Source organism: Odocoileus virginianus, chromosome 2 (genome assembly GCF_023699985.2).
Source record: "Odocoileus virginianus isolate 20LAN1187 ecotype Illinois chromosome 2, Ovbor_1.2, whole genome shotgun sequence".
NCBI classification, from domain to species: domain Eukaryota; kingdom Metazoa; phylum Chordata; class Mammalia; order Artiodactyla; family Cervidae; genus Odocoileus; species Odocoileus virginianus.
The window spans coordinates 87876778-87892976 of NC_069675.1; the positions used below are offsets into that span (position 1 = coordinate 87876778).

General features: G+C 47.3%; 1 protein-coding gene across 6 annotated transcripts in view; it reads right to left on the reverse strand.

The window, feature by feature from the left end:
• The window catches only part of LOC110147419 (N-acetyllactosaminide alpha-1,3-galactosyltransferase), a 72102-nt gene that overhangs the window by 54978 nt on the left and 925 nt on the right, over window positions 1-16199 (reverse strand). For 2 of the 6 annotated variants that reach the window (XM_070452101.1, XM_070452093.1), the window contains exon 1: window positions 15950-16084. The exons of 3 other annotated variants lie outside the window; for them this stretch is intronic. In XM_070452101.1, coding sequence (XP_070308202.1) covers window positions 15950-16069 — 120 coding nt within the window. In that variant the 5' untranslated portion in view covers window positions 16070-16084. Of the gene's footprint in view, window positions 1-15949; window positions 16085-16199 lie in introns of those variants that run through there. One more of the 6 variants, XM_020908890.2, reaches the window with a different exon arrangement.

Sequence of the window (16199 nt, forward strand, 5' to 3'; positions counted from 1 at the left end):
CCTCCCTCACATCCGCTCACCCCCTCCCTCCGTGTCCTTTAGGTCTCAGCTACAAACGTACTTTCTTCTTTTTTTTTTCTCTCATTTATTTTTATTAGTTGGACGCTAATTACTTTACAATATTGTAGTGATTTTTGTCATACATTGACATGAATCAGCCATGGATTTACATGTATTCCCCATCCCGATCCCCCCTCCCACCTCGCTCTCTACCTGATCCCTCTGGGACTTCCCAGTGCACCAGGCCTGAGCACTTGTCTCATGCATCCAACCTGGGCTGGTGATCTGTTTCACCCTAGATAATATACATGTTTCGATGCTGTTCTCTCGAAACATCCCATCCTCACCTTCTCCCACAGAGGGTCTGTTCTGTACATCTGTGTCTCTTTTTCTGTTTTGCATATAGGGTTATTGTTACCATCTTTCTAAAGTCCATATATATGTGTTAGTATACTGTATTGGTCTTTATCTTTCTGGCTTACTTCACTCTGTATAATGGGCTCCAGTTTCATCCATCTCATTAGAACTAATTCAAATGAATTCTTTTTAATGGCTGAGTAATATTCCATGGTGTATATGTACCACAGCTTCCTCATCCATTCGTCTGCTGAAGGGCATCTAGGTTGCTTCCATGTCCTGGCTATTATAAACAGTGCTGTGATGAACATTGGGGTGCACGTGTCTCTTTCAGATCTGGTTTCCTCGGTGTGTATGCCCAGAAGTGGGACTGCTGGGTCATCTGGCAGTTCTATTTCCAGCTTTTTAAGAAATCTCCACACTATTCTCCATAGCGGCTGTACTAGTTTGCATTCCCACCAACAGTGTAAGAGGGTTCCCTTTTCTCCACACCCTCTCCAGCATTTATTGCTTGCAGACTTTTGGATAGCAACCATCCTGACTGGCATGTAATGGTACCTCACTGTGGTTTTGATTTGCATTTCTCTGATAATGAGTGATGTTGAGCATCTTTTCATATGTTTGTTAGCCATCTGTATGTCTTCTTTGGACAAATGTCTGTTTAGTTCTTTGGCCCATTTTTTGATTGGGTCATTTATTTTTCTGGAATTGAGCTGCAGGAGTTTCTTGTATATTTTTGAGATTAATCCTTTGTCTGTTGCTTCGACAAACATGCTTTCTAAGGGAAGAGTCTTATTCTGCATGTAGCTTCCTGTTCTTTTTCTTGAGGGCAGTGACCCCTCTTTGGACACATATCAATTATTGGACTAATATCTGCCTCCCCACCAGATGGAAAGTTCCTTGTTAATCAGCATCAGGTAAGAGGTGGCATTCAGTGGTATTTTTTGTATGTTGATTCAAAAAATGAGTTCTCCTCAGGGTTCGGCCAGCAGCCAGCTCTAGGATCTTAAGAAAGCACTCTAAAAAGGGGGCGTGGGAAGAGTGAATATAGGGACCTCCCTGGTGGCCCAGTGGTTAAGAATCTGCCTTCCAATGCAAGGGATGCAGGTTTGATCCCTGGTCAGGGAACTAAGATCCCATATGTTGTTTAGTCATTAAGTTGTGTCCAACTCTTTGCAACCTCATGGACTATAGCCCACAAGGCTCCCCTGTCCATGGAATTTTCCAGGCAAAAATACTGGAGCGGCTTGCTATTTGCTTCTCCAGGGGATCTTTCTGACCCAAGGATCAAAGCTGTGTCTCCTGCACTGGCAGGCATATTCTTTACCACTGAGCCACCTGGTAAGCCCCCAAGATCTTACATATCTTGGGGCAACTAAGTCCATGTGCTGCAGACTAGAGAGTCTGTGGGCTCTGGAGCCTGTGCCCCGTAACTAGAGAGAGTTGAAACCAGGACCTGACACAGCCATAAAAAATACTTTTTTTAAAAAACTGACTACACATATAACTGATCCACTTTGCTGTACGGCAGAAACTAATGAAACATTGTAAATCAACTATAATCCGATAAAAATTAATTAAAAAAAAAATTTTTCTTAAGTGGCCCAAATTTTCAACAATAAAGCAATTGTTAAATATACTATGAAACATTTAGATTATGTTGCCAACATCCGTTGGATTCCAGAAAAACATCTACTTCTGCTTCACTGACTACGCTAATGCCGTTGACGGTGTGGATCACAACAAACTGGAAAATTCTTAAAGAGATGAGAATACCAGACCATCTCACCTGCCTCCTGAGAAACCTGTATGCAGGTCAAGAAGCAACAGTTAGAACTGGACATGGAACAATGGACCTCAAAAAATTAAGATCATGGCATCCAGTCCCATCACTTTATGGCAAATAGAAGGGGAAAAAATGAAAACAGTGGCAGATTTTATTTTCTTGGTCTCCAAAACCACTTTGGACAGTAATTGCAGCCATAAAGTTAAAAGATGGTTGCTCCTTGGAAGGAAAGCTATGACCAACCTAGACAGCGTATTAAAAAGCAGAGATGTCTCTTTGCTGACAAAGGTCCGCCTAGTCAAAGCTATGTTTTTCCAATAGTCATGTATGGAGAGTTGGACCAAAAAGAAGGCTGAGTGCTCAAGAATTGATGCTTTTGAACTGTGGTGTTGGAGAAGACTCTTGAGAGTCCCTTGGACTGCAAAGAGCTCAAACCAGTCAATCCTAAAGGAAATCAACCCTGAATATTCATTGGAAGGACTGAAGCTGAAGCTCCAATACTTTGGCCACCTGATGCAAAGAGTTGACTCACTGGAAAGACCCTGACGCTGAGAAAGACTGAGTAGGAGGAGGCGTCAGAGGATGAGAGGGCTGGGTGTCATCCCTGACTGAATGGAAATGAATTTGAGCAAACTCCGGGAGTTAGTGAAGGACAGCGAAGCCTGGTGTGCTGCAGTCCATGGGGTCGCAAAGAATTAGACACATTTAGGAAGTGAACAACAACAACAAATACAATAAAGCATTACACGATTAAAAAAAAAAAAAAAAGAGTACTCTCCCATCCCTGCCCACATCAACCCCAGCCTCAGCTTCTCAACTGAGCAACCAAGGGAGGTGAACTGAGGCACTGATTAGATCTCTTCCAGCTCACACATTCTATGATTGTATCATCTCATAAAGAACAAAAAGAAAAAGAAAAAAACTAAACCAACCAAACCCTAAAACCAAAGCCAAAACCCAGGGTGATCCCAGAGCCCTCTGTGACTTGGGCCAGGTTCTTACATCTGGGGGGCCTTGGTGTCCCTGTCTACAAGAATGAAACATTTAGGCACAACGTTGCAGCAATGCCCCCGTCCAACAATTGGAATTCCCGAAAGGAAGGCCCTATCTTCCCCTTGCCCTTCCTCAGGGCTCTGCCACAACCCAGGCACACAAACAGGAAACGTGACATCCAGGAGTGGTGGGCCACTGTTTGTCTACAGCCTGGAGGGGCTGGCAAGGGAGCCAAGAGCTTCTGAGCTTTTCCAGCTAAATCCTGAACTCTGTACCCAAGACCTCTCTCAAGCAGTGTAGGCGGAGGGCACCTGGACCTCCCAGGCCCTGTGTGATCTGAGAGAAGCCTCCACCCTTCTCTGGGCCTGGGTCTCTCCACCTGTTGGGCGAGAGGCCTGGACTGGGGGCTCTGCCAGCTCCCAGCTCACCCTGAAGACAGTGTACAGCTTTGATGAAGGGCGCCATCATCTTGCCCATATCTGAGTCTCGAATCTCTCCCTTACCATGTGGCCCTGGGAAATCGCTTTATCTTTCTGCGCTTCCTTTCCTCACTTATAAACCAGGTTTCTGGGTGATGAAAAGGCAGGGCTCCTGTAACGCTCCAAGACCAGCATCTGGAGTGAGTGAGTGTTCAGTAAGCGTGACTGTTACTGTTTGGTGATGTCTCTGGTTTCTGAATTGCTCCCCCTCCCAGTCTGCCATCTGGAGAAGGGGCAAGCTGAGCCCTGAGAGCCCCACTGGCCCTGCAGTGCATGCCCAAGCCCCAGCCCTCAGGAAAAGCAAGTCCGAATCTCAGTGTGAGCCAAGCGTGGTAGAAACGCAGAACTAAGTAAAAAAAAAAGCAAAACCCTACGATGCTGCCCCAAAGCAGATGGACTGGGAGATCAGCTGCTCCCTGGAGTTGCTGAGCACTCAAGGAGGCAGCACCCAGAGTCAGCAGTCGGTGGGGGTGGGAGGTGGGGGGCCCATCCCCAGCTTGCCCTGGGAGAGGAGGGACAACCTGAGGCAAGTGGGGGTTGGTGGTGAGACACAGCAGAAGATATGGCCTTGGTTTATCTCCGTCCCTACTTCTGCCCAGAGCCTCCCAGGGAAGAGGAGGCTGGATTCAGTCAGATCAGCCCCGAGGGAAACAGACAACAGAAAAGAGACAGGCAGACTCCCTAGATAGCAATGGGTGGCCTCTTCCCTGGGGATAGGGAGGTGTGCTCCTCACAGGGAGGGTCCCAAACCCCGTCCAGCCTCACCTGCAAAAGGAAAAGTGAAAGTGAAAGTTGCTCGGTCGTGTCCGACTCTTTGCAACCCCATGGACTATACAGTCTGTGGAATTCTCTAGGCCAGAATACTGGAGTGGGTAGCCTTTCCCTTCTCCTGCGGATCTTCCCAACCCAGGGATCAAACCCAGGTCTCCCACACTACAGGCGGATTCTTTACCAGCTGAGCCACAAGAGAAGCCCAAGAATACTGGAGTGGGTAGCCTATCCCTTCTCCAGGGGATCTTCCCGACCCAGGAATTGAACCAGGGTCTCCTGCATTGCAGGCAGATTCCCCTGATAGCTCAGTTGGTAAAGAATCCACCTGCAAAAGGAGGAGACTCTAATACCTGTTTCCACCAGCCACTGAGAGTCCCAAAGTGTGGCTGCAGATGGATGCAACAAGCCTCAAAACTCTCTGCCACCCCTGAACTGGCAGGGCCTGGCTCGCGCTCTCTGTCTGCACAGCCCAGAAGGATGGGCTGGGGCCATTCATGGCAGCTCAAGAGAAGCCATGCTGTACTCAGTGTGAAAAGCTATCCTCAGAAGAAAAGAATAAAACCGATGGTCCTAAGAACCAGTGCACTGGCTTTCACCCTTGAGGATGCTCAGCTAAGAGTCCCTGTTGGGCTGCACTGTGGGTAAGGGATGCCTTTATCAGGTATAGACCTTTTATAGCTGAAGGGAACCCTGGGGGGGGGGGGGTGGTCTCTGCTCCAACTCTTTTCTTTTATAGATGAAGAGGCTCAAGCAAAGATGCACCCTTTGGGGATCAACATATACACACTATTATATTAAAGATGTGGCTTCCCTGGTGGCTCAGATAGTGAAGAATCTGCGTGCAATGCAGGAGACCTGGGGTCAAGCCCTGGGTTAGGAAGACCCCCCGGAGAAGGGAATGGCAACCCACTACAGTATTCCTGCTTGGAGAACTCCATGGACAAGAGGGACCTAGTGGGCTACAGTCCATGGAGTTGCAAAGAGTCAGACACAACTGAGCAACTAACACACACACACATTTGAGATAGACAACCAATAAAGACCTACTGAATAGCACAGGGAACTCTATGCAGTATCTTCTAATAACCTATAAGGGAAAAGAATTTGAGTATATATATATATACAATACACTGAATCTATTTGCTCTACATCTGAAACTAACACAACACTGTAAAACTACAGTCCAGTTTTTTTAAAAATGCACTTTGCAGCGGAGGCAAGATTTGAACCCTTGAAGGCTTCTAGCCCTGTCTCTGCTCATGCATTCGATCCATGGCTATTGAGGGGCAGCTACACGCATGCGGTGTTCTCAGCACTGGGGATTCAGAGATGAACCACCCAAGAAGGGGCCTTTGTTCTCACAGAGCTCACATTCTAGTTCATAAACAAATAAATCAATAATAATTAACAAGTCATTAAAGACATAAGTTCAGGTGGGGACAAGGGTAATTAAGCAAATAGAAGGCTGGCATGTTAGAGACTGCCTCGGGGCAGAGGAAACATGTTTAGGGAGACAATCTATTTTCACTGGGTCCTCTAGGGTCCCCAAGGACCTCCCCAGCCAGCAGCACACTGGAGCTGGCTCATGCAAGAGCCAGTTGTTAAATTTTCAGGAACTTGGCGAGCAAGTTGTTAAGCACAGTCACTATTAAAAAATTAAATTCTATAAAGTCAAGATTAAATGAAATGTAGTGAGATCAAAGGTAGTCATCAAAACTCATCACTTCCTAATTGTTTTACTACATGCTATACTCAAGGTTATTTACATCTATTGTATCTAGATGTAGTGGAGAATACTCTATAGCACCATACTCCCCACTCATGGTGGAAATATTTCTACTAAGGAAACTGGCAAACACAACATATCAGGGTCTTTGTTGTTGTTGTTGTTTTTTGGCCCGTCATACGGCTTGCAGGATCTTGGTTCCCCAACCAGGGATCGAACGCGTGTCCCTGTAGCAGGAATGCTGAGGCCTAACCACTGGCCTGCCAGCAAAGACCCTGAGCTTTCATTTTTCAGCTGGTCATGAAACATTTATGGGCACACCATGACCTCCAGCTCTAATCCAGGCCTTCCGTGTTTGTGGAAGTCTGTTTTTCCAGGGAGAGAGTGTGGCAGTGTAGTCCAATTCTCCCAGGGCTGTATGGGGGCGGTGCCTCCAGTCCTGTGGCCGTCAACTTCCCTCTTCCTTTTTTAAGGCTTCCACTGCAAGGAAGCTAGTCCAGGATCTTCAAACAGATCTGTCAGTCCCAGGAAAAAAAAAACTGTTCTCTTCAACACTTGCATTTAAGGAGGGCCCGTAAGATGGTGATTCATTCCTTCCTTTGTTTGTTTATTTATTTGGCACATTAAATCTTCTCGCAAGTCTATTGTGAAGGTAAAAATTTAAAGGAATACCCTGCAGAGAACCTGTTCGTATAAATGCGTGTGGTCACTTCTTCTTAATTCCCCTAGATTTTTATATGTTGAGTTTCTTCCTTCAGGCATATAACTGCGCAGGTAACAGCAGAATGGTTACTATTACTTCTACTAATAATAATGGTAACAGTAGTTGCCACTCACTAGAACCACATCAGGCACTAGACACATAGATTCTCTCTTAAATCCACATTGACCCATTTTACACATGGGAACATTGAGGCTCAGGGGCTCCATAACCTGACCAAAGCTAAGCTGCCCCTCTGAAAGCTCCCTAGAACACTTTTCCCTCCGGTAGCTGTGGCCCTGTGACTCTGCTTAGACATGTAGGATTCCATGGCACTACTGGACCCCCATCTCTGGCAGCTTGGGAGCATTTTGTGACTTCTCAGCTTAGCATCAGGACCCTTCTTCCACCACCAGAATGGAATGACCTAGACCCTCCCCCTGGCCATTCATCTGCACTTGGCAGACAGGAGAGTGACCTCAGCATGGTCACTTAGTAGCTTTGTGTCCTAAAGAAGAAGCACCGAGGCTCAGATGCCAGTGAAATGTTATTGCTGCTCCAGGGGCAGCAAAAACTACAACTAGCTCCTGTTGGGAGACCCTAAGTGTGCTGTCTGTTGCCCAGCCTCTACTAGTTCTGGGCAGCTTGCTTTTCCAGCCTCCCCAGGGATACTGTGAGCAACAGCAAAAAATCCTCCAATGCACACCTCCTCTGCCTCAGTGAGCTAGAAGCTTCACCCCTTGCTTGCAGCAACGGATTCTCCTGTGCTTCTCAATACATCAGTCTCAAACATTCAGGGAGCTTTTCATGCCAGGGAATGAATTCCTAAGCACTCAATTAATTTGCACACAGGAGGATAACTCCACCCCTCTCTGCACAGCTCTGGCTAACACGTGAAAATAGTTTGCCATACAAAACACCAACATACAGACAACCATAGATAAACCTAGAGCATCCAGACCCCTGTCCCTGCTCTCCAGGGGCATGTTCCCCTTAAAGTAAACTTCACCATTGATTTTGTGAAGTGTCTTGTCTTTCCCTGCAAATGCCAGGCAAGTTCCTCTTGGGGACAGCTGGCCGGCCACTTGAGGACTCGTGGTTTCCCTGACAGAGGAGAAAGGACAGCTGCGCTTCTGCACGTAGATGCTGCCAAATACAACGTCACCCCGCTGGGCAGCTGACCCCCCTCGGTGCCCCTCCAGACACCAGGGCCATCTGGATTCGGGAACAGCCCTGGAGAAGATGAGGATGACTGTTTCTCAGGGACTCTTACCTTTGCCCGAAACACTCTTCCCTCTTCAGCCTCCGAATCTTGCAGGCCACAGTTGGAAGGTCACTTCCTCTGGGAAGCCCTTCCTGATCACTTGCCCTGACAGGTACAGACCCCCCCACCCACCCACCCCCCACTGCCTCCCAGGCTTCTCCTTCATGGCTCCCTCTGTGCAGTTTGGTATTTAATGATTGTCTCCCAAGCTGTCTCCCATCTCTGCAGGGGAGCAAGCGAGGGATTGTACCTCCCTGTTTACTGCTGATCTCAGGTGTGTCTAGCACAGATGCTGAGGACATTCTGGATGCTTCGACCAGGAGTAAATGAAGATCTGGCGGCCCAATGAATGTTGCATAAGACCTGATTCAAAGCATGAGTCTTGGCAAGAGGTGCATCTTTCAGAACCACAGTTCCTGGTACCCAAACTCACAGGTGGAAAGCTCAAAGCTTGGGATCTCTCTGTACACTTCAGCAGCTACTTCTCCCTGGCATATTTTTAGTTTGAATGTTCATTTCCTGTGGGTTTGGACTTGTCTGCCTTTTGTTTAACAGCAGATAGTGCTCAAAGAGAGGTTTCCTGGATCACAGCCTCAAACCATTTTGTTAACAGGGAAACTGAGGCTCCAACAGTCTCCACAGCCTGTGGGGCAAGACCAGCTCACTTTCAGCCCAGAGCTCTTTTCAGTGACCCCACCCCCACCCACCTTGGACACCCACCAGTTGAAAGGTCACTTCCTTCAAGAAGCCCTTCCTGATCACTTGCCCTGACAGGTATAAACCCCTGCCCCGTGTGGCCAAGACCAGGGCATGTTAAAGTAAGGCTCTGAAAGATAAGACACCCCCAGACTGGGATGGAGCTGGAAACTTTCGATAAGAACTAACCCCAAGACCTGGCCTCTCTCTCCACCATCTTCCAGCAGCTACTTTGCACTCTGGCTAATTCTGGGCTGGGCAGTGCCAGGTAGGAGCCCTCTCTTGGGCTGGGCATGGATCTGCTCCCCAGCCCGCCCCCTCCCCTTCCTTTAGAATCACCTTCACTGCCCGCAGCCCACCAGGCTCTTCAAGTCAAACTATGTTTGGAGTGAGGACTGGGCTTTCATGCCTCAGTTCTTTCACTTCATTCTTGAGAGCCTTTGGCCAAAAGATCAAAACTCTAAGCCTCAGTTTCCCCACACGTAAAATGGGGGGATAATTCCTGCTTTGCCAGCTTCACAGGGCTTTCATGAGCCTGAAGCGAGGTGGATATACGATCTCACTTATCTAACTGGCCATTCGTGTAGAGAACTCGAGGAAGAACAATGCTATAGTATTTTTCAGTTTCCACCAGGGATCTGCAGTCAACCCACAACCAGATGACTCCTTCCAGGGCCCAGTCCCCTACTCAACCTCTCAGCCATGCAACACTCTTGACCATATGCTTCTAGACATCCTCTTTCCCTCTGCTTTCCCACATGTGCCCACTCTGTCTCAGATCACTCACTCTCCAGTTAGGACCCAGTCCAGGTAGCAACTCCATGCTTTTTCCTGCCGTTCACATCTGCCCACCACACATAGCCTGAGACACACCTGCAGGAAGCATAGGCCCTTACACCCAGATCCCTGGAGAACCCCTGCATGCAGTTTCCCTGCAGATACAACACGTAAACACGCAACCTCAGGTCCCCACCCGGCTGCCCTCGCCACCTCTCCTTTAGGAAACTCTATCTGGCAACAAAGTTGGAGCACAGTGCCAGCAGGAGCTGCAGCCAGGTCTGACCAGAGGCAGCTGAGGGTCTGGCGCCTCCACCCCTCATTGCAACAAGCTGAGCAGACCAGCTCTTTGTCTGGAGATTTCTATGACATACTTTTACTTCCTCTTTTTAGAACTGCACAGAATTTTATAAATAATTCTGGGTTCAGCATACTAAATGATGACCCCCTTGCCTTCAGTCCATGGTGCAAATCTACATTACTCTTTGATTTCCCAGTCTGACCTACTGGCCTCCCTCTTGCAGGAGCAAGCATGAAGCTTTTTATCAGCACTGCTTTTCAGTCCAGGCTCAGAGGGGAGGTATTTTGTTCTAGGTCTGACAGGCAGTAGAGGCGCAAACTCAGTGAAGGACACTCTCAGCCAGCAGGGCGAGCCAGGCAAAGAGCACCATGGTTACGTGCACAGCAGGCTCCAGCAGTTCATGGTCAAGGAGGGGAGAAATATGACATGTGACATAATGTGTCAGAGTGTGCAGTGCAGGATGCCCAGAGACCCATGTGGGGAAGAACCTAATTCATGGTGGGAGGCAAGAGGCAGAATGAAGAGATTGGCATCTTACAGGTGATTAAGCTGGGTCTTGAAGGACAAGTAGGAGTCTGTGAGTAGGTTTTTGGAGGAGGAGGGAACGGTGCTCTAAGCAGAGGAAGCAGCATGGGAAAAAGCCCAGAGGTACCAAACCAGGAGTGGGTTTCAGGAATTACAGTAGTTCCCCGAGGCTGGAACAGAAGTTCCAAGAGGTGGGGTGGTGAGGGTGATGAGAGCTTCAGAGAGTAGCTCATGTAAGACCTTGCATATCACCTAGAGGAGTATGTGCTGTATCCGGAGAGCAGAGGGGAGCCTTGGAAAGATGGACAATGCCAATCATCTGGTGTCCGGAAAGAGGACTTGGGTTGCTGGGAGAGGGTATGAGGAGGGTGCTAGTTTAGAGCAGAGAACAGGGAGTGCCCAGCAGCAGGGCTCTCAGTTAAAGAGGGCTGCATGCCAACTCAGCAGGGGCAGTTGGGTTGGAAGTAAAGGAACTCTGCAGAACTGGTAAAGAGGTGGGATTACTTGAACTATATTAGATTATGGGGGCCATGGAGAATGATGGTGTCCAGATAGAGGGATATAAAGACTTGAAAGGCTTTTGCCACGCTTGAGAAAAGGGGAATGATGGAGCCAAAGAGCAGTGGTGCAACGAAGATTAGTTTGGAGTGTTCAAGACAGGTGCAGATCTGTTTGAAGGGGTTTCTAATAAATATATGTGGTCAGTTGGATTGCTGGTCCCAAGCATCCATTCTGGACCAATAGGCAGAGCATATATCTCCATCCCATTGACTCTAGACTTGGTCACATGACTGTCTTTGACCAGTGGAATATGGATAGAAGTGATCATGTTCCAGTGCAGCAACTTTAAGAAGCATCACATCATCTCTTTCTTCCTCCAGCTCTCACCATAAAATATCATATATCAGGTAGAAGCAGCAACTTCAGCCTGGGTTCTGGGAGGAGAGGATGCACAGAGCAGACATTCTGCCTGGCTGGAACCCAGCACAAATCTACAAAACCATGTAGTCTTCACTGCCCTCCAGCTGACATGTAGCATGAGTAATAAAGAAACCTTTGTGGTCATAAACTAAGAGTCAGTGGTTGGGGGATGTTTGTTATGCAGCATTAACTGCAGCCAAAGCTGATATATGCTATATATATGAGACAAGAAGGGAACAGACAGTGAAAACCTCACGTCATGATTAGGAGCTGTGCATGAGGAAGGTCAACAGAATTTTGTAGTTGATGAAACTTCTCCATCTTTTTCAAAGCCAACCCTCCTCACTCCCTCCCACTCCTCCCAGTACCTTGCTCTATCAGCCATCCCTTCACTCTCCTGGACTGAATGCTTCCCCTGAGCATATAGTTCACTTGTCTTTTCCATCCTAAAATCCTTTTCTTCATCCTGTCTTCCTTCAACTATAGCTCAATTGCTCCCCTGACTTTCTCAAACAAACTTCCTCAAAGAGTTGACTCTACTCACCATCTCCACTTCTTTCTATATCACCTACCAGCAATCTAGCTTACCTGCCCTCCACTCCACCAAAACTACTCACAGTATATTCCAGTAATTTCCTAATTGCTCTGTGCCATCCAGAGATCAAATTGCCAACAACCACTGGATCATTGAAAAAGCAAGAGAGTTCCAGAAAAACATCTATTTCTGCTTTATTGACTACGCCAAAGCCTTTGACTGTGTGGATCACAATAAACTGTGGAAAATTCTGGAAGAGATGGGAATACCAGACCACCTGACCTGCCTCTTGAGAAACCCGTATGCAGGTCAGGAAGCAACAGTTAGAACTGGACATGGAAAAACAGACTGGTTCCAAACAGGAAAAGGAGTACGTCAAGACTGTATATTGTCACCCTGCTTACTTAACTTATATGCAGAGTACATCATGAGAAATGCTGGGCTGGAGGAACCAAAAGCTGGAATCAAGATTGCCGGGAGAAATATCAATAACCTCAGATATGCAGATGACACCACCCTTATGGCAGAAAGTGAAGAAAAACTAAAGAGCCTCTTGATGAAAGTGAAAAAGGAGAGTGAAAAATTTGGCTTAAAGCTCAACATTCAGAAAACTAAGATCATGGCATCTGGTCCCATCACTTCATGGCAAATAGATGGGCAAACAATGGAAACAGTGTCTGACTTTATTTTTCTGAGCTCCAAAATCACTGCAGATGGTGATTGCAGCCATGAAATTAAAAGACAGTTATTCCTTGGAAGGAAAGTTATGACCAACCTAGACAGCATATTAAAAAGCAGAGACATTACTTTGCCAACAAAGGTCCGTCTAGTCAAGGCTATGGTTTTTCCAGTGGTCATGTATGGATGTGAGAGTTGGACTATAAAGAAAGCTGAGCGCCAAAGAATTGATGCTTTTGAACTGTGGTGTTGGAGAAGACTCTTGAGAGTCCCTTGGACTGCAAGGAGATCCAACCAGTCCATCCTGAAGGAGATCAGTCCTGAGTGTTCATTGGAAGGACTGATGTTGAAGCTGAAACTCCAATACTTTGGCCACCTCATGCGAAGAGCTGACTCATTTGAAAAGACCCTGATGCTGGGAAAGATTGAGGGCAGAAGGAGGAGGGGATGACAGAGGATGAGATGGTTAGATGGCATCACTGACTCAATGGACATGGGTTTGGGTGGACTCTGGGAGTTGGTGATGGACAGGGAGGCCTGGCATGCTGTGGTTCATGGAGTCGCAAAGAGTCTGATACAACTGAGCAACTGAACTGAACTGATCCAGTCCTTATCTTGCTAGATTGCTCCACACCAGTTCGCTTGGAAATAAATTCAGCATCTCGCTGCACAACCTCAGACATTCCTCTCTCTGTATTCTCTCAGATAGCAGCACCATTATTCATTCAGTGACCCATGACAGAAAGCCAACAGGAGATAATGAATTCTGTTCTGGATTTGTCCAGCCTGCATTGCCTTTGGGACATCCAAGAAGAGATACCCAAAGGGCACATATTTAACTAAACATGTGAATTGGGGGCCTACAATAGAGATCTGAACTGGAGATAAAGATGATTGTTACAGAAGTAGCATAAAGCCATGAGCATGAGTCAACTTGCTTATTTACAGAGTACAAGGACCAGATCTTTAAATCTCTGTTCTGACATGAGAGAGCTCTTTCCTGAGCCCATAAATTCCTATTCCTAAAATCACAGTTCCAGCCACCATTTGGTCCCTTCCCTCAGGAGTCATGCCTCACAGTGGCCTCCACTGTTGTTGCTGTTGTTCAGTTGCTAAGCCGTGTTGGACTCTTTGCAATTGCAGGGACTGTAGCTCACCAAGCTCCTCTGTCTTTCACTATCTCCCCAAGTTTGCTCAGACTCATGGCCACTGAGTCAGTGATGCTAACCAGCCATCTCATCCTCTGCTGGCCCCTTCTCCTTTTGCCTTCAGTCTTTCTCAACATCAGGGTCTTTTCCAGTGAGTTGGCTCTTCACATCTTATTTCATATTCTTCACCCTGATCATGTTGTGTTCTCCAAGAACTCTTAAAATTCAATCATAAAAAGAGAGGGTATAAAATACTCCTACCCAGGCACTAAAAAAAGGCTAAAACAAAAAAGATGGACAATAACAAATCTTGACAAGGATGTGGAATAATTATGTCTTATACATTGCTATGGGAATGTAAAATGGTACCCTCTATGACCCCACAATTTCACTCCTCAGTGATAACAAATGACCACAAAAGACTTCTCTAAGAAATAATAGCCCAAATTGGAAATAACTCAAATATCCATCAACAGGAGAATAAACATGCAATGATGGTATATCCATAAAATGGAATACTACTCAGCAGTAAAAAGGAACAAACTACTCATATATACACAACAACACGGGTGAATTTAACAAACACTATGTCGAGTGAAATAAGCCAGACACGAAAAAGACACACAGTACAATTCCATGTATGTGATGTTCCAGAGCAGGCAAAATTAATCAGCGATGAGGAAAATCACCAACTGGTTGCTTAGAAGGGTGGAAGGAAATTCACTACAAATGGGAACCTTCTAGGATGATGCAAATATTTCATATCTCATTTTGGGTGGTGGTTACATGAGTGCAAACAACTGTCAAAACTTGGTAAACCCAGCACTTATAATCTGTCGATTTTATCATATGAAAATTATACTTTAGTTAAAACTTAGGAAAAGAAAATAATTGTAAAGTATATAGAAAATAAAAACTAAAATAATGAGAATATACAGGGCAGAAAAGGTGGCTCAGTGGTAAAGAAGTTTGATCACTGGGTCAGGAAGATCCCCTGGAGGAGGAAGTGGCAACCCATTCCAGTATTCTTGCCTGGAGAATCCCATGGACAGGGGGGCCTGGTGGGATGCAGTCCATGGGGTCGCCAAAGAGTCCAATTTGACTTAGTGATTGAGTGCCCATGAATGCACAGGGCAGAAAACATTCAGTTAAAATACAAGTATATTTATGTTATGAATGCACCTATATAAATGTCAGCCCCACCCCCTTAACCTAGTCGCCCTTTCAGTCATTCTCCCCTCACCCTTGCCCCCATCTCCATGACTATTGCCCATTAATCAGTTTCTCGCCATCATGAGGGATGATGCAATGCAAAGAGCAGAAGCCTTAGAGACAGACAGATGCTTTCAAACCCCAGCTGCAATTTAGGAACTGAGTGCCCACCATCAAGTGACTTGGTCTCTCAGCCTCCATCGCCTCAACGATAAGGTCGGTTGATACCTGTTGGGCTGGGCTAAGCAAGCTGCAGTGTGCTGATTAGTTTGTGGACAACCTAACTCTTTTGACTGTGAAACCAAATTGCATGTGAAAGTCTCAAGGAAGGCCTGGAAAAGCTTAGCAAAGGAGACTCCCGGGCTGTTTCTCCCCGGAGGGTAGAGAGGTGGCCCTGGGGGTCCTGGAGTTAGGATCTGGGTGGGCAGATGATAAAAGCTGAGGCACTGGCCCAGAAACACCAGAGCCAAGAAAAGGTGCTCCTGACCAATGACTAAGGACACAGGCTTCCTGCAAGGCTTGGCCACTGGTGGGCCTTGCCCAAATCACTTTGCACACCTCTAGATTCAGTTGCTCCACCAAAAGGGGCCAGATCAGGCTGGATCTGAAGAATCTGATACTGAAAACAGCCTCCGGGGTTTCCCAGTATCTAGAGAAGGCAAAGGCAGACCTGAACTGGTTCTGTCTGAAAGATGGAAGGGAAAGATCAGCGCCCAGCCGCTCAGGCTCCCCTCCCCCACCATGGTGCCCCCTGAGCCAGGCCTCTGGACTCTAGGACTCTCAGGGGCAAAGTCTGAAATCCCCCTAAGCAGATGAACCCGAGGGACGTCTGCAGCGCTAGCTTGTTCGGTCATTGTGCACCTGTTCCATGTAACAATAACTAAGAATCTGCACCTGCCCCCTCCCCCTCAACGTGGTAGGGAATGCAAGGAAGACCCAGAAATGACTCCCAGGAAGGAAGAAAGAACTTTGTGTAGCCCAAGAAGTGCAGAAGGACGACAGAACACCCACAACCTCCCCCCAGGTACACGCGACACCCCACCCACCCCAGCCCCCTGCCCTTCTCATTTCCTTACTCACAGCAGTCTCTATTTCGTGGTCGCGGAAACGGAGGCTCTCTCTGGGAAAGGGTTTCCCAGCTAGGAAGCAGCGAGGCCAGAAGCTCCCCGCCCCACCTCCGGCCCCTTGAGACCCACCCATTTCTAAGTAAACGGAGGAAGCCAGGAGGCCTGCTGAGGAGGAGCGCAAACGACAAGCAAAGCCACCAACGCCGCCGCAGGGGCTCGGGTCTCGCCTCCGCAGAGAGGAGCGCGCTGGCTGACAAACCTCC